At 42.7% G+C, this 26,344-nt stretch overlaps 1 protein-coding gene across 4 annotated transcripts in view; it reads left to right on the plus strand.

The window, feature by feature from the left end:
• Positions 1-26,344, plus strand: part of Sh3kbp1 (SH3 domain containing kinase binding protein 1) — a 311,679-nt gene that overhangs the window by 249,672 nt on the left and 35,663 nt on the right. For all 4 annotated transcript variants that reach the window (XM_048336005.1, XM_048336007.1, XM_048336008.1 and 1 more), the window contains 3 exons: positions 9,818-9,869; positions 14,032-14,112; positions 16,547-16,706. In XM_048336005.1, coding sequence (XP_048191962.1) covers positions 9,818-9,869; positions 14,032-14,112; positions 16,547-16,706 — 293 coding nt within the window. The remainder of the gene's footprint in view (positions 1-9,817; positions 9,870-14,031; positions 14,113-16,546; positions 16,707-26,344) is intronic.

Genomic DNA, 26,344 nt, shown 5'->3' on the forward strand with positions numbered 1-26,344 from the left:
AAGAAAACACATTTGCTAGGACAAATAATAAAGAATGGCATTTTCTTCATGCTACTCTCATATGTTTTCTTACATTGGTTTGATTTTCATTCAGTCGTTGGTTCAGTATTTATTGAGTCTTTGGAGATTGTCATCATGGTGTTTGATGAGAAATAAAACATACGCCACAGTTGCCATTGTGAGCTCACAGAGCTGGACAGCAAATCATATAGTCAAGGGTATTAGGGTTTGCCAGACTTTTTAAAAGGATACCCTGTGTGAATCAGCCTGAGTAGTGGAGATAAGTAGTCTTCCAGTCTGCCTGTGGTATCCTTCTTGCTGATCTCGTGAGGTTGTAAAAGCTGGTTATGTTCTAAAGCCTTGAGCTACCCAAACCTTTATGGCAATTCCTTTCCTTTGGCCCAAGTGTCTTAGTAAGCATGCTATTCTACTAGATATTTGCTTCTGATTGAGACAGCATGATGTGCTTTGTTTGTTAATGGAAAGACAAAATTGCATGTATTTATCATGTACAACCTAATGTTTTCAAGTACAGTTAGCCTTCTACACCCACAGGGTCCATGTCTATAAATTTAACCAAACACAGATCAGAAATCGGATTTTTAGATTTTTTTATCTGTACTAAACATGTACACACTTAAAATTGTTATTCTCTAAAAATGCTATGTGACAACTGGTAATTTGTGTATGACAATAAGTACTGTAGAGATGATTTAACATACACAGGAGGATGTGCTTAGGTCATATGCAAATACTACACCATTTTCCATAAGGGACTTAAGTATGGATGAATTTTGGTATCCATGGAAGATCCTGAAACTAATCTTCCATATGCCAGGAGATGCCTATGCATATACTTTGTAGGTAATGATTACAAGGACTAAGTATATGTATCACGTCTCATAGTTACTAATATTTGATGATGTTGAGGTTTGAACTCTGTGCCTTGTGCTTGCTAGGCAAGAGCCCTATCACTTGAGGCATGCCTCCAGCCCCCTCATAGTTTAGTTTGTGGGGTTTTTTTTATAGTGAAAGGCAATGTGGTTTTGAAGACTAGGATAAAATCTAGACCTTTATTTTTCTGACACTGTCTTTCTATGCAGTCCAAGGTGGCCTCACATTTCAGTCCTCCTACTTCTGCCTCCTAAGTGTTTGGGTTACAGGTATGCACCATCAGGTCTGCCTAGACTGTTTAACAATTGAGCAAAATCTGCAATTACTTCTTTGGTAGCCCTCAGCCTTTTAGTTCCTGAGACTTATTTTACCAGGCCAATATATTCATTCCGGCAAGATAGAGTCTATAGTAACTTACTTTTGTAGAAGCACTGTTATATAAGATATTAAGAGGAGCACATCCAAGGGAGAGTGAAGTTGTCGGTGCTGAGTGGAGTCAGTGTATCTTGTTTGTTGGGGGTATATATGCTCTTTAGGGCCCCAGGGGCATCTCTGCATCCCTAGACAAGCAGTTACCAGCTCTTTTAACCTTGCCCCTGAGAGGGAGAAAACCCAATTTTAGGGAAACAATAGTCATACCTGTCAGCTAAAGTAATGCCTGCAGCTGAAAAGTGATTGTATAATGTGACATTTCCGTTTTAGAAAATTCACAGTGTAGCATCCTTTTCCATCCCCCACTGGCCTATAAAGCTAGCCAAGCAACTTTGCATTGGCTTTTAGGCCATTCTTTATTGCTTGCACCTACAACATTGGTGAGTTGGTGCCAATGTGGCCGGGGATGGGTCTGCCATTTACTGAGCTGACACTGTAAAGATGATTAGAATCATTAACACGCACACCCTAGAGGAATGACAGAGTCTGAAACATTTTGCCGCCCCTTTTAGCAGATGTCATCTTGTCTTGCTCGTGGCTGGGGTTGCAGTCATTCACCCAGAAAAGAGGACAGTCTGTGGTGATTAGGGTAGACAGAAGCAAACTGCATTTCTTCCACAGCAGGTCTCTTGACTCAGCAGACATTGGTCAAGCATGCTGATGAGGCTGGCATGTTTTCTGTGGGCACTATCAAGCACTTTGAAACTCCTAGTGGTGTTTTCTCGTGAGCATCTAGCAGATCCCTCTCCCTTTCCCTTTCCCACTCTCTCAGTCTCTGTCTTTCTCCACCTCTCTGCCTCTCTTTGTTTCTCTGTCTTTGTCTCTGTTTGTTTCTCAGGGGGGCTTTTCCTCAAGATAGTCTAGGAGAGCACCCATTGATTTCTTGGTGCATATGAAGAGCAATTATGTAAGCTATTTATGAGAAGAGAATCTAGATTCAAAGGATGTTTTGTTTTATTTCGAGCCTTCATAGTAATATTAAACCTCAGAATGGAAAGGTTAAATATTCTGAGGCATTAATGAAGCAAGGTGCATGCTCTGTCATTGTTACTGAAAGATAATAGGAAACTTGGATTCTCAGAAATAACCGAAACAACTTCTTTCTGACTGTTATTAGGAAAAGACAAAAGTTAGAATAGGTCTTTCTGAAAGCTAGTGCTTCTAAAAGGGGATGTTTCAAGGAAGTCACAGGCTATGTCTTTGAAAGAGAAACAGACCAAATCAACAGAAGTAGCATTGCATTTGTAGTACTCAGTAGATGAGAGGACTATTTGGAGGTTATGCCATGTCAGAAATGGGCATTGCTAAGGTTCCTCAGGTGTTGCTTTAGTGAGTGTGCCACAGGGGAGCATTTGCCTTTTCAGCTACTGAGACCGAGACACTTACCTTGAAAATGTCCCTACAACTATGATGCAGGATCACCTTTGATGACTCTTAGACTTGCCTGGGCTACAGCCTGCCAGCTTCCTAATTGGAATAAGAACCTAGATGTCCGCTCATGTGAATTCCTGGGTGTACCTGTCCTGAGCATTTGCCTCCTATGGGCTTACTTCCTTAGGAGCCAGCTTCCACCAAAAACCACATTTATCCTGCAGGGCAAAGAAACTGAATTCGAGAGTTCCTTGTTTTTACAAAAGGCCTGGCAGGTATTGCTGGAGGCTCTCCTCACACCTAGAGGGAGAGGTTTGCCAAAGGAGCCATATGTTTATTTCACTTGAGCCCAGATACTCTTTCATCCCTCATGCTGAACTCTATCTCTGACAACCGAGCCTATATCCCAAGCTTCTCCCCTATGGAGCTTAACAGTATACATGGTATATGGTTGGCAGTCGAGAAATCCCTTGTTCTTGGGTCCTGTGGTGCCAAGTGTACTTATTTTTGCTTCTACGTCCTTATCCTGCTTGCTTCTCTATCTCGAACTTCCATAAAAAAGGAGGAATAGTCAGAGGAGGGATAGGGATTCTGGGCTTTTTGTCAGATTTTCCCCGTCCCAAGACAAAGGTGAGCCCTATCTGGGGATAGAGTCTGGGCATATCATTGGGTTATCACTTCCCTGATAGAGTAGATGGAATGAAGGAGTGAATCAAGGTGGGGAACTGAGAAAGCATAATAGAGAACACCTGGAATGCAGAGCCCATGTAACCACCCAGTAGGCTGTCAGTTGGGATGGGCCCTAGATTGATCAGAATGAAAACTGTGAGGCTAGAAGCTGAGGAGGGAAACTAGGAAGAGACCCTCCCAAGAACAGGTTACCAAGTAGCTTCTGAGAATCTCATGCAGAGGACAGGACAGGAAGTTGCAGGGACTCTGAAAGGTATAGAGGGGCAATAACAGGCGTGGCATTACCCACAGCATATTCCCACCCCAACTGCACCCTTCAGGAAGGTGGCTGGTCTTCCAGAGGCAAGGAAGGAAGGCAGGGCAGAACCGCCTGTGTATTTCTAGAACTGTCCAACTGTGTCCTTTCTTCAGCCTCCAGAGAACTTAGCTGGACATATGTAGAGGTTTTCTCTGGTCCAAAGTTGCTCCAAATTAGCCGAGATTTGTTTCTAGAACTTGACCATATCCCCAGACAAAGCCCCACCCCCGTGCTATAGATGAAATATGGATTACCTTCATCGAGACTTATGCTGGAGCTTGGTCTCCAATGCAGCAGTGTGGAGGGTCTTTAAGATGTAGTTAGGTGGGGGAGCGGGGCGGGGGGAGGGGGAACTGCAACCTCATGAATGGGCTAATGAATTTCTAAAGATTCTAGGTTGATTCTCTTGGGTTATTTCTCATAAGAATAGTTTGGAGGGGCTGGGGATATAGCCTAGCGGCAAGAGTGCCTGCCTCGGATACACGAGGCCCTAGGTTCGATTCCCCAGCACCACATATACAGAAAACGGCCAGAAGCGGCGCTGTGGCTCAAGTGGCAGAGTGCTAGCCTTGAGCGGGAAGAAGCCAGGGACAGTGCTCAGGCCCTGAGTCCAAGGCCCAGGACTGGCAAAAAAAAAAAAAAAGAATAGTTTGCAAGTGTAGTTCCTTCCCTTAGGCTCTTTCACATGTAGGATGTCTGCCTGTACCCACTTCCGCTTTTGCTTTCTGCCATGAGTTGATACTTCCAAGCACCATGGTGTTGGACTTCCACAACCTTGAGCCAAAATACACCTCTCTTAAAAAAATTACTCAATTTTAGGTATTCTGGCAGAAGGGGGAACTTTTTTTTCTGCCAAGGACCATTTGGATATTTATAACATCATTTGCAGGCTACATATGAAATAATCAATACAGCAGACTTGGCTGCAGGCAGCCTATGAGAAGCAAGAAATATACACCTTATGTAGCGAGTGATTTTGTAGGTCTTATGCAGCCTGCCAGATATTCCCCACCCCTGTAACTTCCAATGTACTAAGACATCCTATAAAGTATACCCAGTTACCAGAGTATATCCTCTAGTTATTTTCAATAAAGCACATAGTGGGGGCCAGAACTCTTAAAGACAAATTGGATCATGTAACAAAGGCAAAGTGAAAGCTCAGAATGACAGCCCAGGAGAACATAAAGCCAGATAGCAACTCTTTTTTTCTTTGCTTTTTCTTTTTGCCAGTCCTGGGCTTGAACTCAGGGCCTAGGCACTGGCCCTGAGCCTCCTTGTGCTCAAGGCTAGCACTCGACCACGTGAGCCACAGCACCGCTTCTGGCTTTTTCTAAGTAGTTTATTGGAGATAAGAGTCCCATGGACTTTTCTGCCTGGGCTGGCTTTGAACTGGGATCCTCAGATCTCAGCCTCCTGAGTAGCTAGAATTAGAGGCCTAGCTTTAGATGACAACTCTTTAGCTTGGGATTTGTTGGTCTTGCCAAACAAAGGGAAGATTCGGTTCTGATACCTTCCTTCCATCTGTACTCCATTTGGATTTCTTTCCTGGTAGTGTAATGGTAAAAATCAAATCTAGCTTATCGGTCCTTTGAAGGATAAGGTAGGTATCTCCAAGCTAACAACTCTACATGCTGGCCGATGTGACAAACACATACCTCGGTGTATGTGTACTGCATACATGAAGACCACAGAAAGCGTTTGGCTGTCCCAGAAATCAGAAAATGTTGGCTCATTGATTTTGTTATTGACATTTTTAGGTTGGCTCTTTTTTTAATGAATTCCTACAGTGTGGACATTGAGAGACCCAGAGTTCTGCCCTACCCCACCCCACTCTAGCTACTAACAAGCTGTTGTCGTGACCCTTCTGGGCCTCACTTTGTCAGCTTTACAGGGGACTCTTCTGATCATTTGTAGCTTTAGCATTCTCTGCTTTTTCTTTTGGAACATCTAATTGGGCAAGACAAAAAAAAACCTGGAGCCATGGAAGAAGAACGAAGGCTTGGAAAGCCTTTTTTTTTTTTTTTTTAACCATTGCCTGAGAAGAAGAATGTTTCTGTGCACCTAAAGAAACTATCATATGGATGTTAACCTTCACAGAGGATACCCTGACCTGCTGTTTAACCTGGGAGATGACTAATCCCATTTCCGTTACCTAGCCACTGTTGGACATTTTGAGGAAAATCAACTCAATGATCTACTTAAGTCTACTTTGAGAGTAATGAATTTCTGTGATAATTTTTTATTGTCACATTTTGCTAGAGGTTGACCTAATCTGTATCCTCAGGTCTTACTCCCTTGTCCCCATCTTCTTGTTGCAAATTTTTTTAAAAAAAAATTAGGCCTGTGTTTCATTCTTCATTAATCTTTTTGGGGATAGTCCAGAGTTACATGGACCCCAGTCTGAGTTTTGCCTAGAATTACCTTAAAAGATGTCTTATTTGAAAAAGATGGCTTTGTTTCTTACCTAAGGACACATGATGACTTAAGTTAGGTAAAAACAAGAGAAATTGAAATCAGTCAAAGGAACAAGGACAATAAAATGAAACACCTACAACCTCTATCTGCTAATAAACGTAGGAGGCATGTGACTAGTGCTGATCCAACATGGCAGATGCAGGGACAGCTCACACTGTGCCTTCCTTTCAGAGGTGTGGCCTATGTGCCTCCACAAATGTCACACCTCCCAGTATAGGCATTCCGCTGCCTCTTCCTTTTGCCACATTCACACGTGTGTGCATACGCATTTTTCACACACACACATACATACACACATTGGTTAGTGCATCACTTCCCATCCTCCCTTCCTGCCCCCTTTTCTTCTGTCCCCTTTCCCTGCCCCCCCACCCCGCCTGCTCCACATTGCCACATCTCATGAATCTGCTGCATGCCAAATCTGACACCACATTAAGGGATTTGTTTTCTTTGCCCAGTAATCTTGGAAAATATGATGACTTATAATTGTCTTTGTGCGTGCGTGTGTGTGTGTGTGTGTGTGTGTGTGTGTGTATGTGTGGTTTGGGGCAAGGTCACTGGCTAACAGTTTGCACTAGAGGAGACTCATGTGACATTGGTTATAGAAGATTTCAAACCAGCAAGGAGTAAGAAAGATTTCTATGGACCTCTCTGTACATCAATTCGACAATAAAATTTAAAAAAATTAAATTAATTTTTTTTTAAACTTACTGTAAAAAAAGATGTCTATGGATGGGAGATATGGTTGGGACTTGTCTAGGAAGAAGAAGGCCATAGGGTGTTGGCAGTTTTGTGCATAAGAAATTATTCTGGTCCTGAAGTAAAGAAATGTTAATTGGCAGAGTTTCAGTGGTAATTTCATTAGGTAAACACACATCGATCCCCAGTCTAATTTACATAAAGACAGAGAAGGGAGGAAGGAATAGGGAGGAGTCAGTTGAATGCTAGATGGAGCTGACAGGGAGCCAAGGGAAAGGCTTAGTGGAAGAAATATACTCATTACTTAACTTATGTAACTGTAACCCCTCTGTACATCACCTTTACAGTAACAATTAAAAAGGAAAATTAAAATAAAAACACATCAGTGCAGGGCCTATATACAATGAGATGAGGCTCCTTTCTGTGGGGGAAGGGCTGCTCAAAGCTTCAAGCTTACAAGGCAGGTATTCTACCTCCTGAACCATATCTCCAGGTCTTTCTTTAATGTACTGCTTATTTTTGAATTAAGGTTTCACTTTTTGCCCTGGCTATTCTGGGCCAAAGTCCTCCTATACACTTCCTACTGTAGCTGGGAAAATAGGCATACACCAATCACACCCAACTTTTTCTGTCAAGATGGGCTCTTGGGATCTTTTTGTCTGGGTTGGCCTGGAACCACAGTCCTTCTAATCTCAGCCTCCCAGGTAGCTGCAATGACAGGCACATACCCCCACAACCAGTTTTGTTGAGATGGATGGGGTTGTCTCAGAAATATTTTGCCTTGGCTGGCCTCAAACCACAATCCTCCCAATCTCTATCTCCTTAGTAGCTAGGATTACAGGCATGAGCCTCTGGTGCCTGCCTAGCTTGCTTTTATATACTAAGTGTATCTGTACTTATATAGACAATACAGAAAAACATTAAGAAGGAAACATATACTCACAAGCATGTACATTGGTAATCCTACTAGTCAGAGAGCACCACTTCAAGTTTACTTCTTTTTTCCCCTTTGATTACTTTTTCCTTTTTTTTCTCAGACAGGACCTCACTATGCAGCCCAGGCTGGCCACAAACTCATGATCCTTCTGCCTCCACCTCCTTATTGCTAGGATTGCAGACATGCTATCTTGCCCAGTCCAAATTTATTTATTTCCCATCCTTTTTTCTTTCTTTGGATATTGTAGCATAGTTGAGCTAAAGCATTAGCTGAAAGCTGATACCCATTTTCTTCTCCTGACTTTACCATAACATAGTTGCCTGTGATTTCATGAACCCCTTGCATTAGTATTATAGCTCCATGGTGGTTTGTCTTGTGGATGTTCTCTGGCTGGATGGAACTTTCTGGGTGGTTAAGAGCAGGGAGCCCTGGGATTGAATCTTAGTGCTGTCCATCCTTGCATCACTAGATAACTTGGGAACATTGGGAAATGGTTTTCTCTCTCAGAGTCTCCATGATTTCAACAGCAGAATAGACATGTTGATATCACTACCTCATGAAGTTGTCACAAGAATTATACGAGTCAGATCTTACTAACCTTGCTTGTGAAACTATCTCCTCCCAATAGCAAGGTCAGGTTCATTGTAATGTATAGATGAGAACAGGTGAATTTGATTTCTCAGTGTACATGACTAATATTAAAGATCTGTAATGACAGTCAGATTTTTGGAACCCTGCCTCTTGTACCAAGTTATAGTATCTACTTAGACAAACTGGACTTAATCATCCGTCTAGTGAAAATCAGGACCGAAAAGTTATTGAAACCAGAGCTTACACACTATGATGAAACCAAGAAAGCATCTTCAAGATCTAGTAGTCTATGGATTTGACTCAAAACTATTTCTTCCTGCTTCCTGATGTCAGGACTGGGCATGTGCCTTTGCTGCTCCCTTTAGCAATGGTACAGTAGTATGTTTCTGGGGAAGAGATGATACTCCACAGAGTGTTCATAAAATCCCAAGTCTGTGATACCCAGAAAGGGTAAGGAGAAGCACTGGCAATGACCTAGATCATGTGCTTCAGTCCTCCCCATTTCCATACTTCCTTGTTGATTGTGACCACCACATGGCTCTCCCCTTGCCCTTGACCTCCCCTCCCCCCCCCTTGCACTTTGGCTGTCCAAGATGATGCTCTGGCTGAATTCTCCAATCACTGAATCATTCATCCATTTCCTTCCTGCAGGCCATCTTGGGTGATAAGGAAGTTCCTGGCTACCCTGGAACTAGTTCAAAGATGAATACTATTGATTGCATTGCTGTTTCCATCACATACAGAGTGACTGTATGAGAGAAAAACAAAATAGCAGCTGACTTGGAAAAATGATTAAAAAATTAATGAGAGAGAGAGAGAGAGAGAGAGAGAGAGAGAGAGAGAGAGAGAGAGAGAGAGAGAGACTCGGTTTCAGCTTTTGCATGTGACAGTGTACAACTGGTTCACGGATGACCTCACAAATGGTCTGTCTGGCTCAGCATAGAAAGAGACCGAAGCTTAGGACCTGCCTGGCTGCAGTGGACTCTTAGGCTGCATTTTGTTAAAGGTTCCCCCATCCACAGCAGATCGGATTTTGAGTCTTCTCTTCACAGTGACTCTGGTTGAATTGCTTGGTTATTCAGCAGATTCAATCTTAATTGCAAATGCTGTTTCAGCGTAGGAGTACCATTGTGCTGGCTGGTTTCAGGCCATTTTTTGCTGAGCCGTGCTTTTCCAGAAGGCTGTTACAAATTTAGAAATGGGGAAATGGTGTTTCATTTGTCGATCAGAGTTTTGTTTTGCCGACTGCATTTATTTTAGTGTTTGTTTAGAGGTGCCAAAAGCTGGCGTCCCTGGAGAGAGAATTGCTCAATTTTTTGGAAAGGTTCTCTAAATTGTCCACACTGCACATACAAAACAATGTCTGTGGTCCTTCTGTGAGAGGACAGCTTGCCAACATTGTCTCATGTGGTATCATTGTGATTATTTTTCAGAGGCCCAAGAAACCACCTCCTCCATCCGCTCCTGTCATCAAACAAGGGGCAGGTAATGTACTGTTCAGTTCCATCAGATAAAGAATTCATCTTTCTTTTGTATATATTCAAATTGTCCTTGATAGAGCTCAAGATTACTGGATTCAAATGCCACAGATTGTCAAATTGGGCACTTATGTAGTCTCGGCAAGCAGGTTTTGAATAGACTACCATTTCTCCTTAAAAACAAACAAAAACAAAAAATTATCAAAGTGAATCCCTGATACAGTGCAAAAACTGAGGCTCTTAATGAGAATGGTCAGAAAGCACTTTTGAAGGAACCAGTTTTGTTTGTTCATTTGAATAAACTGTTCCTAAGGAGAGAACTGTCATTGTCCTGGATTGTAGGCCAGTTTAGGGAAGGGGACAACTCCACCCCACCCCCGGATTTTCAATGCCTTGTCTCCCTTCGGTTAGCCCAAATGTGTACTTACTTCACTTACCTCACAATGAAAAGATGTGTGTCTAGTCATAAACAATTTTCCTCCTGATTCATTTTTAATCTTGAAAAGCTTACTTTTTCTGTGTAGTTCAGATATTAAGGTGGAATAATCCAGGAAAAACTGATGGTAGCAGGCCTTCCACAATTCATTGCACAGTGAATTCTTATAAAGATGACTCGTCAGAAGTACCACTTTGGCTCAAGTGGTAGAGTGCTAGCCTTGCACACAAAGAGGCTCAGGGACAGTGCCCAGGTCCTGAGTTCAAGCCCCACAACTGACAAAAAAAAAGAACCTATGCGATGACACATGTATTTCTCAATATAATTTAATCTTTATAATGGCTAGTTAATTGTAATCATATGAAGAAATTCCTCCATGCATAACTAGTTAAGTGGCATTTTAGAAAAGCAACACCCAAGTGGGGGAGGGGACAAAAGAGAGTGCAAGGAGATAAATATATCAAAGTATATTATCTAAGTGTACAAAAGTGACATAATAAATCCATTATTTGTCCAATTAATACCCATTAATAAAAAGTTAAAAACACTTAGAAAAAGAGCAGAAATGATTTTAGTTTTGCACACCCACAATTATGTTTCTGTCACACTTAAAGTATGAGCAGATTTCTTCATTAGTTTTTTCATAAATGTATTAAGAAACCATTTCTTTAAAAAGAATTTTGGTCTGCCAGTTTGGGGGAGAAGCTCAGTTTGACCCCTCATTTTTTCCAATTCCCTTGGGCATAATTGGGAATTCCAGAGATTAAGCCCTGAAATAGGGTGTTAATTACATCTCCTGCTCTGCCCCCATTCCTATTGGCATTGAGCAGTTCCATTTTGCCACCTAGTGGTTCTAGCTATATAAATATTTTATTGTGCTGAGATTAAAGCAGGCTATTTATGTGTTTTCCTCTGAAGACCCCTTCCCCAAAGGGCCTTAACTACCAGTTGGAGTCCAAGGAGATGAATCAAGCAGTTCAATACTCAGGCAATGTAGAATACACTAACTAGAATAAGATTATTTTAAGATAGTCCAATGGTCTATCTGTGTCTCTAGGAATGACATTCAACTTGCTCTCTATCATTAGGAGACCACATTGTAGCCAGGTTGGCATATTCCTGTCCTTTTGAAATAATTTTATCAATGTTTGTGATGAGTTTCTGCCTGGAAAGCAGGATGACTTTTGTGTGGTAAATAAAAACTGTTCATTTATCATGCTGAATGATCTTGGGGAAAAATGCTTTGTGATGAGGAGATAATAATTTCCCCATTACCAACTTTCCTTTACCAAAAGAACCCCAAGTATGTAATTGGTATAAATCAGATACAGTACAGTTTTTAATTTATAGTCATTAAAGGGATCCGGATGAAATATGAGTTCAGTGGAATTAAATAAAAATTGCCAGGCACCAGTGGCTCACGCCTACAATCCTAGCTACTCAAGAGGCTGAGATCTGTGGATCATGTTTTGAAGCTAGCCCCATCAGGAAAGTCTATGAGATTCTTATTTCCAATTAACCAGCAAAAAAAGCCAGAAGTAGAGGTATGGCTTAAGTAGTAGAGCAAAAAGCCAAGAAAGACTTCAAGATCCTTAGTTCAAAGACAACTCCTCAACTTTTAAAATTTTTCTGGTACCAAAAATTATTTTGGCATCTGAGGCAGTCTAATTGAGATTTTAGTACCAAGTACTCATCTTTGGGACTGATCATATGAAATATTTGTCAAGTACCCAAGGAAATGTATACATTAATAGGGTGCTTTGTGCTTTAGCTATTTGCAAAGTGATTGTACAAACCTGAGGCCAGTGTACCTATGAGGACTTCAGGTAAGGGAACAGTTGCAGTCTATGTGGATAAAGATAAAATGCCAAGTGATATTTTTGAATAATCTCATACTTGAAAGATTGAAGGAGATAACTGTAACATATCTGCGTATCTCTCAACTTAAAATAATGTTCCACATATGATTGCTTGCATTATAAACCACTCCAAATTTAATAAACACAAAATTGTCTTATGCTCAAAGTTTCTAAGGGTTAAGAGTATAAATAGGATGACCAGGATAGCCAGTTCTGTTCTTTCTGGTCTGGGACCTTGGCTGGGAAAGCTGGACTCCTATGACTAGAGGATCTCTCTGCCTTAGAGATAGCTGCTTCATTCACACATCTACAGCAGGAGTTGATTGGGAAACTAGACTTACTGAGACTCTAGACCAGAGTGTTGACACATGGCTTCTTTGGGATCATTGACTTCTTACATGAACTTTTAGTATTCCAACAAGTAAAGTATAATCCACATGGCCTATTAATGACTTGGCCTTAGAAGTTATATTATTCCTATCACTGGTCGAGGGAGGTTGAAACTTGGCCACATTCTGAACAAGGGGATATAAATATCACCTCTTAATGAGAGGGATATCCAACAATTCTAGACCTTATTTTATAATGGCTACAAGATGGAATCTAGGTCCTTGTGAACCCCTTTTTATTTGTAGAGCATAATATCCAGTGAGCCTTTATTTATAGAATGTTTGTGGTTCTTGGGTTTGAACTCAGGGCTTGCTGTGAAGGCATTCTACCCATGAGCCATGCTTCCAGCTCTTTTTTTGGTAGGGGGGGTGATCATGGGGCTTGAACTTAAGGCTTGGGCCCTATCCCTGAGCATCTTTGTGCTCAAGGCTAGCTAGCACTCTACCATTTGAGCCACAGCACCACTTCCAGTTTTTGAGTGGTTGATTGGAGATAAGAGTCTCACGGGAGACTTTTCTACCCTGGCTGGCTTTGAACTTTGATCTGTACATCCCAGCCTCCTGAGTAGCTAGGATAACAGACATGAGCCCCTGGCACCCGGCACCAGCGCTTTTTTGTATTGCTTTTTGAGATAGCATCTCACTTCCTGCCCAGGTGCATAACTTCTGTTTTGGGTTTGTTTGTTTGTTTTTAACTTTCTGCTGTCGCTGGGATGACAAGGTGTGCACCACCATGCCCATACTTCCATTGAGACAAAATTCACAGACTGCTGCCTGAGTTGGCCTGAAAACCATGATCCTCCCAGTCTCAGCCTTTCATATTGCTGGTATGATAAATGTGAGCCATCATATCTAGCTATTGGTTGAGAAAGAGTCTCATTGATTCCTTGGTTGCACTCAAACCACAGTTCTCTCAATTCCAGTCTTCCAAGTAATTAGGATGACAGATATGAGTCACAGTGTCCAGCTTATTTGTTATCTTTTGATGAGTAACTTATTTATTTCAACACATTTGCCATCCACACTCAGTGATGTCTTATAAATATTTCTATCCTTCAGGAAGCCAGCTCTAAAATATCAGAAAATATTAGTGATGTTCTTAGGAATTAAGGAGGGATAGGCAAACAAATTTAGTGACATAGACTGAAAATGACTTCTTTTGTGTTTCTAAGCAACACATATTAGCCTGGTAACACCAGTATACAGTTTAGGGAAAAAGCATCCAACGCTTTTTGCTATACCTAATAAATTCCAACATGAACATGTTGGAAATGAACTATACAACTTGAGGAGGGGGTTGTAAGGGGAAAAACTGGGACAAAAAGAAATGCACTCATTATCTGACTTATGTAACTGCAACCCCTCTGTACATAGCCATTATAATAAAAAATAAAAGTTTTTAAAAGAAAAATACAAATAAAACACATAAACAAATACATGAATAAAGAAAACATCTTCTGATCTCTATTATCCTTCACTTCCTAGGTACCACTGAAAGAAAACATGAAATGAAAAAGATACCTCCTGAAAGACCAGAAACCCTTCCAAATAGAACAGAAGACAAAGGTATAAATTCAATTCTTTGTTGGCATTTCTAGAATAACAAGACATGAGACTGCTGAATGGCACTAGTCCAGATTCCACAGAATGTGCTTTTTCTCTGGAATATGGTGATTGTGGGTTTGTTTAGGTTATTTCTAAACTTCTTGTTCCTAAGGAACTAGAAGAAGGTTATGTGACATTTTGTAGGACCATAGTTTCTCATCAGCTGAAAAGCAACTAGCCCAGCCTCAACACATTGAGCTTCTTCAGCAACATGTCTGCTATCACCACTTTGCCCATACTCTGATGTTGGTGAGCTATAAGTTCCTTGAGGGCCCAGGTGAATTTGACAGTCTCCTCCCCAGTCCTTCCCCCTTTCCCAGTGCCCTAGGTGCTCATTGAATGGTAATGGATGGACTTGGCTTAGCAAAAGTCCTACCCAGACAGATGAAAACCTTCTCCCTCAGACACTACTGGGCCATGTGTTACAGACACTTATCCTTGGGGAGAGGAAGGATAGCATGACAATACTGAGAGAAGCAGCCCAGGACTTGAGAGTTTCCAGAAAGTGATCAGAAATGTCATTGGCAGTGAAATGGCTTGAATCTCACATAATCAGGTTTACAAATGTGCTTGATTCCCATCATTCTGAATATTTCTCCTAAAGAAATCTGCATGCTATGGAAGGACTCATTTTATTAGGTGCCCAAGATTTGATTGATCACACAGTTTATGGGAAAAGTGCTATGCTGTTATTATAAACAGGGGGCCAAGCAAATTCCATTTTAAAAATAGTTATTTTGAAGTCACAAGAGAAATACTGAAATAATGAATATAATTACTTAGAGGCACTCCTCAGTGGCCTCATGAAATTTTATGGTGAAATTTAATATTTCATGCCAGCCTGCTAAAAGTTTTGCCAACATTGCCAGCTGTTAAGAACCTTTACCTATGACCTTTGCAGTATACAGGTCAACTTTGAGTTGTGAAGGCTAAGTCTGTGTCAGAGAGCAGGGAACAAATTGCAATAGAATAGATGCTTACCAATTGCTGTTTGATAAAAGCATGCATTCTGAAATAACCAAACACTACCCCCTGTCCTCATGGAGGATACAAGACTAGTGTCTAGGGACTAGCCAGGCTCTGCGATGAGGATGCTTCCTACACTGGTCCATGCTGACTAACTTTGAGGATGACGTGTGAACAGCCACACTCCTTGGCTAGTCAAGTGGCTACACAACTCCTCCTTCTTCCTCGCCACTCCCTTCCTATGAGTCCTTATTTCTCTATGATCATAGGTCAGGGAGGCAGAAGCCCTAACCTACCTCTGGTCAGAAATAGTAGAGAAGTCAGAGAACCAGAACTGCCCAGAGGCTTGTCCCTGTGAGGTCAGCACAACTCCCTCTCATATTCAACCAGCAAGTTGCCAGAGTTCTTGTCCTTGTGCTGATCCTCTTGCCCAGTAAGAGAAATCACCCCTGTATTTCAGCTGAGCTTTAGCTATCTTCCTTAAAGAAAATGGGTTCCTAGCATTGTTGGTTAGAGAATGGTTTCCCACAGAAACATCACAGAGAAAAGCAAGGGATGGCTGATAAATTTCCTCAACTTTTTGCCAATTGATATAGACCTCCAAATGACATGACTATAAAAGGTGTTCATCAAGCGAACACAGAGAACCTTACCTGCACTCCAACGGGTAACTGTGCGAACCCATCTTTATTAAGAAGATTGTGGATGTGTGCTGCTAGCTCTGACTCCAAAAAGATTTGGAAACCAAATACCCAAGAAGTCCCACGTTACCTTCCCAGTTCAAATTCTGCACACACACACAAAAATCCCAAACAAATTATTCCCTGAAACGCCACCCCCCCCTTTCATTGGCTCAGCCCCTTCTCAGAGGCCACCATAAGAAGAGCCAGGCCTATTCCCTCTCCACACCCAGCAGCAGTTCTTGTGGGCCATTTATCAAACCCATCAACCATCTGCTAAATATCAGCCATGCACTAGCACTGTCTAGACTCTTAAGGAGATGGGCAGACATGGGTCCTGCTGTCTGAGGCCGGCAGCCTGGGACTGTGCAGAGCATGCGTCCTCCCAGAAAGCCTTTGTATTTGAGGCTGCTCTCCAGTGCTCTGATAAGAAAGGAGGAAGTCTGCCAGGGATGATAGTTCCAGTTGTGAGGAGAGAAAATGACAATGTCACTTTTCAGCCAGGCTCTGAAGAGAGAGTAGAAGCTGGAGGAGAGGGGAGATTACAGGAGCCACAATGGCACTCCAGACAGAAGGATAAGTGCAAGCAAAAGCATGGGAAGGAGGGTATAATTGCTGCTCTTTACCAACCTTACCTTTAGAAATGGCATCCATAATTTATTTAAAAGCAGGAAATTCACTATTTGCATCTAAGTATTGTCACTTACACTGCCTCTCTGTTTTCTTGATGTGTTGTCAATGACTTAAAGAAAGACCAGAGAGAGAGCCAAAACTGGATTTGCAGAAGCCCTCGGTTCCTGCCATCCCACCAAAAAAACCTCGACCACCTAAGAGCAATTCCCTTAGCAGACCGAGCGCGCTGCCTCCGAAAAGGCCGGAGCGACCAGTGGGTCCGCTGACCCACACCAGGTAGTGCTGCATTCTTCTTGGAGGTGGGATCAGGCCTGTGACAGACGCAGGACCTCTGGGACCTGGGCTTGAGGGCTGCAGACTTGGAAAGGGAAAGAAGGAGAGGGAGGAGAAGTGGACAAAATAATCTGAAGATGCCAGCCACTGCTGTCTGGGGTGGGTTTGTGGGGGGGAATGCAAGGTCAGGAGCTAACAGTCTGTTTTTCAGAATCAGGAGAGGAAGGTTGGGAAGCCAATGGGGTCCTGTTGATACACAGGCCATTTCCCTGGTCTTTGTTAGAGAAACCCTCTAGAAGACCTACTGGTCTACCTAAGTTCACTTGTAGCTATAGCTACATACATACAGAGTATACATACTCTGCCCCTCTCTGTGGGTGCTCAGCCTTTTGGTATCTAGCCTGTTGTTGAACCCTAGAGCCGACATGGCAGAGATTTTCCTAGTGTCTCTGAGCTGTAAGACCCCTAAAATCTAGAGACGTGACTTTTGCAAACATATACTGGAGATGTAGCTAGCAAAATGAAAACTGCTTTACTGACTGACTGGATGCATGTTTAGGAAAATGAAATCAAAGTTCATAGTATGAGATAGAAATGGGATACTCACTGAAGAGCAAGAAACAGTTACCTTCTGTCTAAAAAGTATATTGCTGGAACTTTCTGCCACTTAACATATACCCTGTACATGTTGATGAGACACACTAGAGCAAAACAGTGACCCACAGGTCTTTCTGTGTACATGGTAGCACATTGCATTCTTCTTACAAGTGAACTGCATAGTGAGAGTTGGCTAGGGTGTTTGAGCTGTCATGCGCAAGTCAGGCAGGCCTCCAGGTTCGAATCTCATCCCACTTCAGAGGACTGCAAGTCTTGGCAAAGCAGCTGTCCCTATCACCTCACTTTGTCTATCTATCCTGTGGCCCATATCTGTGCATCAATGCCATTGTCTTTTTATTGCTGCCTATCAGACTGTATACTGCAATAAGACAAGAAGAGTGTTTACTTAATATTTTTGAAACTGTGATACAGTGATGTACAATTTACCTTCATAGCTGTTTTGTAATGGTATTAAGCACATTCATACTGCTGTTTGACCATTGTCAGGATTCATTTCACCTTTGAAAACTGCATCTCTGTACCCATTATATAGCAGCTCCCTATTCCCCCCTTCCCGCAGCCCTGGCATCCATCAGTCTACTTTGTGTCTCTGAGTATGACCTCTAGGTCCCTCACAGAAGTAGAAACACACAGTGTTTGTCTTTTTTTATGACTGGCTTATTTCACTTAAAGTAACATCCTCAGTCTTCATCTTGTGTTGTAACATGGCTCATTTACTTCTTTTAAAAATGGTTTAAGTCTTTTTTTATTAGCATACATTAACTGTACAAGGGGGGACGCCAGTGTGACATTTCCATGCGTGAATACAATCAATTTTCCCCCCTGTATCGTTCCTCCTTCTCCCTAGTCCCCGTCCCAATAGAATTTCAAGAGGTTTCACTGTTCTGTTTTTGTACTTGCTTACAAACGATTTCAACAATATCCATTTCTTCCACCCTTATTAGCCCAACTCTCTCTCATTAGTCCCCATCCCCTAAGAGAGCCTGTTTCTCTTCCTCTCCTACCCCCTGTTGATTAGCAGCTTTCATTGAGGTTCTTTATTATGTCTTTATATATAGTTGGTGTATATCTCAAAGTTGTTCACCCTCTATCTTTTTTCCTCTTCTTTTTCCTTTCTCCTCCTACATAGTTCCTTAGTTAGACTCATGTTCTATGCTTATCCATATATACTATAGTGTATACATATCTGTCTGTCTGTATGTTCATGTCTGTGAATATGCATGTGTTTTAAGTGTAGCTTTCACAAATGAATGAAAACCTAACAATATCTTGGCTTTATGATCATTTACTTTTAACATTAGCCTACCATGCCCAACTATGGAAAATATGGCCAACTATGGCCCAACTATGCCAAATATGGAAGCAGTTCATGATGCAGATGATTGAGAGGCACATGAATGTCTCTCATCCCCAGATGAGTGAATAGCTCCAGGGCTGCATGTGATATACCTGCTGCCCAAGTGCAGGATGGCAGGAGAATCAGCTGCTGCTCACATGGGCTCACACATCTCTGAAATGAGCACACTGCCAAAGTCTTCATTTCAATGATTACAATAAGTCCCCGTAATATTCCTGTTGCTCTTTGTATTAGTGATCTCAGGGACAGAGACGTGGAATTCTCACTGCTCCCTTGCCTCCTAGAGTTGCTCACAGCCCTCTTGTTACAGGATGGAGTCAGTTTGCAGGCCAGGGGAGGCATCCTCCCAGCCATACTTGAAACCCACAGCGGTTCCATTCCCCTCTGCATCTGCTGAGCTTTTCTCAGTTTCCAGTTGTCAGATCCACATGTCAGAGGATGGGCAGCCAAGAAGGATGCACAATGGGGCTCTGTACAGAAGCCAATGGAAAATACAACTCCTTTGATCTTTTGATTATTATTATTTATTGTGTTGTACAATATTGTGTTGTTGTGTTGTACAGGAGAGATTTCAATTCAACATATCAATGTATGAGTACCATGTATTTTGATAAGTGTCACCTTTTATCCTTGTCTATACACACACACACACACACACACACACACACACACACACACACACACACAGAGCTATCCCAAATACACACATCCTCTCAAGTTACCTGGCTCCATTTTCACATATGCACATGTTATCTCTGTCATTTGAGCAGCCTGGGAAAAGATGGCCAGATCCCAGCCACCATTCACCTTGTGTCTGCCCAGTCCCCAAGGCATTGGTTTGTAAAAAGGGAGGGGAAGGAACAAAGACGGAGGACTCCTCAGCCCTGCTTTGCAGTCACTAACTCAGTAGGTTGCTAATTCCCAGGCAGGCCTTGGAATTTGCATATCTAATAAGCTCCTCCATGCTGCTGCTCCTAGAGCCCCCACTTTTGAGAACCACTGTGGTTGTAGATTTTCTCAAGTTAGTAATTGTGTTCACCTCTCACACCCTTGCTAACATACCTAGTCATGTCTTCCTCTGAAATGTCTCTTACCTCTCAGGATTGCTCTCTTCCAGTTGCCAGATAGTCCCATGTTTAGCCTAGTGCCAGGCCCCGTGCAGTGCCACTTGGGATGCACACACCCTCAGACTCTTTCGCCAGATTTAAAGCAGATCAAGAATGTGTTTTGTCATCTCCACATGCCTTGCAGTGTTGAGCATATGGTAGTGGCTCATTTAACTAACACTTGTTGGATACCACAGTTCATTTCAAGGGGGAAGGTGCCTGTGCCGATATTTTGTTCTACTTTGTCTCTTCTGTCTGCCTTCCCAGCCCCTGTGCAAGCTCTTTACCATGTGTGTCTGACATTCTAAGTAGCCTAGTGTGCCATAGATTTCAAACGACAAAACATTTTAAAGATCAAAGGCAAGCTTGCTACCAAATGGACATTACATTTTTTTTCTTTGCTAAGCGGTTACATTGAATAATCAGCGTATATACTAGTTTGTGAACATGTGTTATTCTGCCAAATTAGTTGAGGTAGGAATGGTAACTGAATTCAAATAGTTCAGGGCGAGTGTTTCTCTGGAGAAAGGGTATTATGGGCTGTGAGAACCCTGATCTTCACTAGCATTTACCTGACCAGATGGATGGATGGATGGCCAGCCAGCCAGATGATGGAACAAAAGGACACACAGTAATTGTTGGCAGCTCTTCTTGGGAACTAGGCATTGCAGCTCCAGCTGCTATGTCTGGGCTCGTGCTTCTCCTCAGCAGCCAGAAAGCTTGCTGCCACGGAATGATTTCTACAGAGCGCAATTTCTTTCTCTTCCAACAGAAACTAGCATCTTGGAGAAATAGAAAATATGTAAGATTAGGAGAAAGGATAGTCTTTTTAAAGATATGTTCACTTAATATTAAGAACCAAACACTATTGTCTTAGTAAGGGTGGAGCTCAGGTATTCCTATTAGGATTTTTTTTTCATTTTCATTTTCTTTGTGTATGTGTGTATGTATGTGTGTGCGCGTGCATACACACACACACACACACACACACACACGCATGCACGTGCATGCTGACCATGGGGCTTAAACTCAAGAACTAGGTTCTTTTCCCAGAGCTTTTTTGCTCAAGGCTACTGCTCTACCAATTGAGCCATAGCTCCACTTCGGGCTCTTTTGGTGGTTAACTGGAGATGAGAGTTTCACAGACTTTCCTGCCCAGACTGGCTTTGGACCACCATCCTCACCTCGTGAGTAATTAGGATTACAGGTATGAGTCACTGGTACCTGGCTTCCCAATTTGTTTTTGAAAGTTATATCTAGAGAGACCAGGACACCAACAAGCAGTTTGTATCCAGTCTGAGCAAGTGGGGAGCATGCAGTGAGGCCCTAACAATCAGTGCCCTCTTCCTCGGGTGTGTACATTCTCCAATACTAGTAAGGTTAGTCCTCCCATTTTTAGATACTAAATTACTGTGAGTTTTTCTTTAACACAAAAAGATGTCAAAAGTCATTAAGATGGTTGATTTTAAAATTCAATGATGATCATTGGGTGTTCTGGTGCTTGCTCCTAAGGCTGAGGCAGGAAGATGGACATTTGAGGTCAGTCTGGGCTCCATCATGAGAACCTATATTTAAAAAGTCATAAAAATCTAATAATGGTAAGAGATTCCTTGGCGATAGCTCAGTTACAGCCTCACAATTGGTAAAGGTGACCTTCCCCACCTTGTCCAGTCACCATATAAATAAGGTATTAAGGGTAAAAAGATCATTCTATCTACACGGTTTTTACACATAATCAGGGATCCAAGATATAAACCTGACTTTTTGATATCTAAAATTGAAAGAATATATTTCAAATAACTGTCTATGCCTGCATCTTTTTTTATATGGCTATGGATAGCCATATGGCTATATGCATTATTGACTTTAAAAATCGATCCCGAGGGCTGGGGATATAGCCTAGTGGCAAGAGTGCCTGCCTCGGATACACGAGGCCCTAGGTTCGATTCCCCAGCACCACATATACAGAAAACGGCCAGAAGCGGCGCTGTGGCTCAAGTGGCAGAGTGCTAGCCTTGAGCACGAAGAAGCCAGGGACAGTGCTCAGGCCCTGAGTCCAAGGCCCAGGACTGGCCAAAAAAAAAAAAAAATCGATCCCGAAACTGGGTACCAGTAAACACACCAGTCATTCTAGCTACTCAGGAGCTGAAGATCTGGATAATCACAGTTTGAAGCCAGCATAGACAGAAAACGCCATGATTCTGTAAGTCCATAGCCATCAAAAAGCAGAGCTAAAAGCATGGCTATAGTGGTAGAGCACCAGCAAAGCTAGCAAGCCAAATGAGCCTAAAGCTCTGAGTTCAAACCCAAATACTATAAGAAGTTGCTTCAGGAATCTCTGTGAGAAGTCCCAAGGAAGGAAGGGTCCACAAGGAAAAAGAAAGAGGAAATCTTAAGCAAATGGTGGAGAGAAGCAGGTTAGAATCAACTCTAGAAATCGCATGCAGAGATGGCAAGCTAGAAACCTGAAGAGCAGAGTTCTTGAGGAAGCGGGAATATAGACATCTTCAGACAGCATACTGGGGGTCCTTCAGGAACAGAAGCATAGGCAGAATCTCCTAGACGCACCAACAAAGTCATGATTTGGAGGAGACTTGGAATTGGGGGGCGGGGAGCACTTGATTTTTGGAGCAGAGGAATCCCACAGAGAACAGGGAGAAGCACCTTGTCGTATTAGAAGCATGTCTGTATTACTTCCTGACCTTACTTGATTTATATATATATATAATCTCCATGTTCACTGGCATGTAAAATGAATTTTATTTGCTACAGCAGCAGGATTTAGCCCTGGCTGAATCACATTGATTTTCCTGCCACTGATGGCCACAATGATGCACTGAAACACTGGGAAATATAATATTAACACTTCACAAGTGCATGGTGCCATTTCATTTCTGGCATACTTTTTTCCATGGGCTGTTGCTTTCAATGCTCTCCTTCCAAGTGGCACCCCTCAAATGAGTCTCAGAGTGGAATGATGAATAGTTCTCTCTCCTCTAGACATTGTCCAGGAGCTCAGTTCAGCATCTTAAAACCCCTTGAAGTGTCTTTGAATGTTAGGCTGGCAGGTTACAGATGAGGTAGAGGGGTGTGTGTGTGTGTGTGTGTGTGTGTGTGTGTGTGTGTCTGTGTGTGTCTGTGTGTGTGTGTCTGTGTGTGTGTTGGTCTTAGGGATTAAACTCAGGATCTGGGCACTGCCCCTTAGCTTTTATTGCTACCATTTGAGTTACAAATCCACTTCTGGCTTTTTTGTGGTTAATTAGAAATAAGAGTATTATAGACTCTCCTGCCTGGACTAGCTTCAAACTAAGATCCTTAGATCTCAGCCTTCTGAGTAGCAAGGGTTACAGACATGAACTAGTGGCTGGCATTATCTTTTTTGCCTGGGGAGTACGGTGTGCTCTGGAGGGAGGCCTTCTTCCAGGAATCTTTATAGAGTCTGTGCAAAGAACAGAAATTTGGAGGGAAGTTGAGTGAGAAATGTCCCATCACTTTCTGATGTGTCTTCACCATCTATAAATAGCAGAGCTTGTTTGTCCTCATCTGGACAAGGGCATGTAATGCAGGGGGATCACTGCCAGGAGAACTACTCTGGTTCCTACTTCTTGTGCCCCAGGCCTTGCTCTCGTCCCACACTTAAGTAGGACCACATTTGTCATCAAAGTGCTTGTGGTGTGGGGGACATTTTTTGGCGATTAGATAAGTAGGTAGCAACTCCACAGATGTCAGAAGAGCCTTAGGTCTGTGTTTCTGGGAAAGGGGAATGATGTGGGGGCGGGGGGACTCCATCTGATGAAAAGAGAAAACCAGAATTGCTCTGGTTTTCCCTTAACGGTTGGAAGGTTCCAAGGTCTAGGATAGCTGCAATACAGCACCGCAGGGCAGAGCACAGCTGAAAGACTGACCCTGCATCTGCCATCTTCACAGATGGGCTGAGCCCTCTGCTAGCTGTTAATTTGAGAGAGAGAGAAAAAAAACTCCCTTGGAGCATAAAGCATGTACATGTGGATGCTCATTTTTGTTACTGCCATCCCAAGTGTGGTGGGAAAAGAATGGGCTGGGCATCAGGAGCCTTCCATCTGGTTCCAGCTCCGCTACCCATCAGCTGAGTGTGGCTTTGTGTACACCCATCCTCCCTCTAAGCATAGGACTGTTGCCTGGAAAAAAAATGGTAGCTGAAACCAGGTAGTCCCTGCCTGGCTTTAGTAGTCAAGAGCTGAGGTCTGAGATGTTAGAGCAGCCAGCCAGGAGGGCAGGGAGGGGCTTCACCTGAATGGGCCTTACGTGCTCAGGAACATCTTTGGACTGAGACCTCAGAGCTGGAGAAAGAAGATAGGGTAACTCAGGTGGTTTCTCTATGATCTGTCATTTGACATCTGTCGTTGTCCATATTAGCTGACAGCTCCCTGGTGTGATGAGAGATGGGGAAAAACAGAGGACACCTAGCGTGTGCCTCAGTACTAGCCTGCACCTGGACAAGGGAGACTTCTTTATTGCTTTTCCTTTTCTTCTCAGCTTATCTCCCTCCTCCATAAAACATTTGCATTAGTAACACATTCTTTTTGAGGAAAGGGGGGGATGCAAAAGATTTGCCACATGGACTTGAAGTCTTGTTCAGTAGGAATTGCTGGGGCTTCTTCTTTCCCCTTTCCTCCCCACTCACTTCTAGAAGGTTTGTGGGGTTCTCAGTGTCTTTTTGTGGCTGTTATTAGTGCTGCTGCAGATTTGTTTGCTCTCTTGCCTTGGCATTCTGTGCATTACAACACCTTTGCCATGCCACATGTCTTGGCTTAACTGTCCCAACTTGGGCTAAATTGGGCCATGCTACTGGCGAAGTTCATGTTCTCAAGGGATACCCACTGCCTGCCTTCTGTGTCTCAGGTCTAAGTGGGAAATGCAGGCCCCATTCGATGCAAAAGTTTTATTTATTATTAGTACTGCTTCACTCCGAGAGCAAAAGCGATTTACTGGGCTGGCAGTGGGTTGGAGTGACACAGGCTGCCTGGCATCCTTGATGACTCACTGTCCCCATGGTCCGATCCCCAGCTCAGAAGAGCAGGAGGCTGAAAAAGAAAGCAGCCTAGACAAGTGAAATAGGTTCAGATCTGCCACTTGACTGTTTTTGTGACCATTTACTGACAAATGACCTAATCCTCTGGATCCTCAGTCTCCTTTATGTCAGGAAAATCAGGCAGCACAAGTGTGTTTCCTCAGGAAGCAGACATCCAGATCCACAACGAGAAGGAAGCAGGCTTGGCAGAAGGAGGAGTCAAGTTGTGATGCTCTCACCATGGCGTTTAGGTAGCCCTGGAGAAGGGAGCATCTTGATCTGTTCCTGAGGGGGCCAACAGCTAGCAAATGCCCAGAGACAACATTTCTTCTTCTTCTTCTTCTTCTTCTTCTTCTTCTTCTTCTTCTTCTTCTTCTTCTTCTTCTTCTTCTTCTTCTTCTTCTTCTTCTTCTTCTTCTTCTTTTTCTTCTTCTTCTTTTTTTTTTTGGGGGGGGGTAGTCCTGGGGCTTGGACTCTGGGCCTGGGCACTGTCGCTGAGCTTCTTTTGCTCAAGGTTAGTGCTCTACCATTTGAGCCACAGCGCCACTTCTGGTTTTTTTGAGTAGTTTATTGGAGATAAGAGTCTCATGGTCTTCCCTGGCTAGGCAAGTTTTGTACCATGATCCTCAGATCTCAGCCTCCTGAGTATCTAGGATTACAGGCATGAAAGACCAGCACCTGGCTATGCTGTGGTTCTTTTCATAGGACCTTAGGTTCTACTTCTCTCTGCTCAGGTCCTTGGGATGCTTGCTCCTTTCTGTTACTTAGCTTCCTCATGCAATAAAGCAAGGAAATACTTCATTTCTAGTTGCCTGTTCAAGTCACATATTTTAGTGTCTAATTAGAACTGTCAAGAAAAAAATACACAAAATAGCATTATGTTGCTTTCAGAATTAAGAAAATGAGCCAAGACAATCTTGTTCTGATGTTTTTGGATAGCTCATGCTATGGATTGCTGGCCTTCTATGTTTTTCTTCTGTTGAATAGCTGTGAACATAGAAACCCAGTCTGCAGAAACACTTTCAGTAGCTGGTAAATGACAGTGGATGGGAGTTTTTCTTTTTCTTAGAATTCAGTAGCACCCTTTTTACCAAAATGGGTCCCTTGTGTGGGGCAGACAGAGGGAGAATAGAGATCAATGAGGGCTGCTTTCTCATTGGGTGTCAGCAGCCACTCCAGACACATGCTTCAGTGAATTTCAGAAGTTCTGGTATCTTTCAGAACTGAAATTCATCTGCATTGTTGTAAAGAGGCTATAAATACAGTGAAAGGCATTTACAAATAGTCATTGTAAAATGCTTACACACCCACAGTCTGAACACTGTCAAAACACCAGCTGCAGCTACCCTACTTGGAAGGATTGGAACTTTTTTTAAACTACACCTACTGTGTTTTCAAAATAGGCCTGCTTCTGGCCCTAGACAGAAGATTGTTTCAGTCGAAGCCCATGCTTGGCTTTTGGCATGAGGGGTCAGGGTTCAGTTAGATGAACAGGATCCCAGGCTCCTTC

The sequence above is a fragment of the Perognathus longimembris genome, chromosome 28 (assembly GCF_023159225.1).
Source record: "Perognathus longimembris pacificus isolate PPM17 chromosome 28, ASM2315922v1, whole genome shotgun sequence".
In the NCBI taxonomy this organism is placed as follows: domain Eukaryota; kingdom Metazoa; phylum Chordata; class Mammalia; order Rodentia; family Heteromyidae; genus Perognathus; species Perognathus longimembris.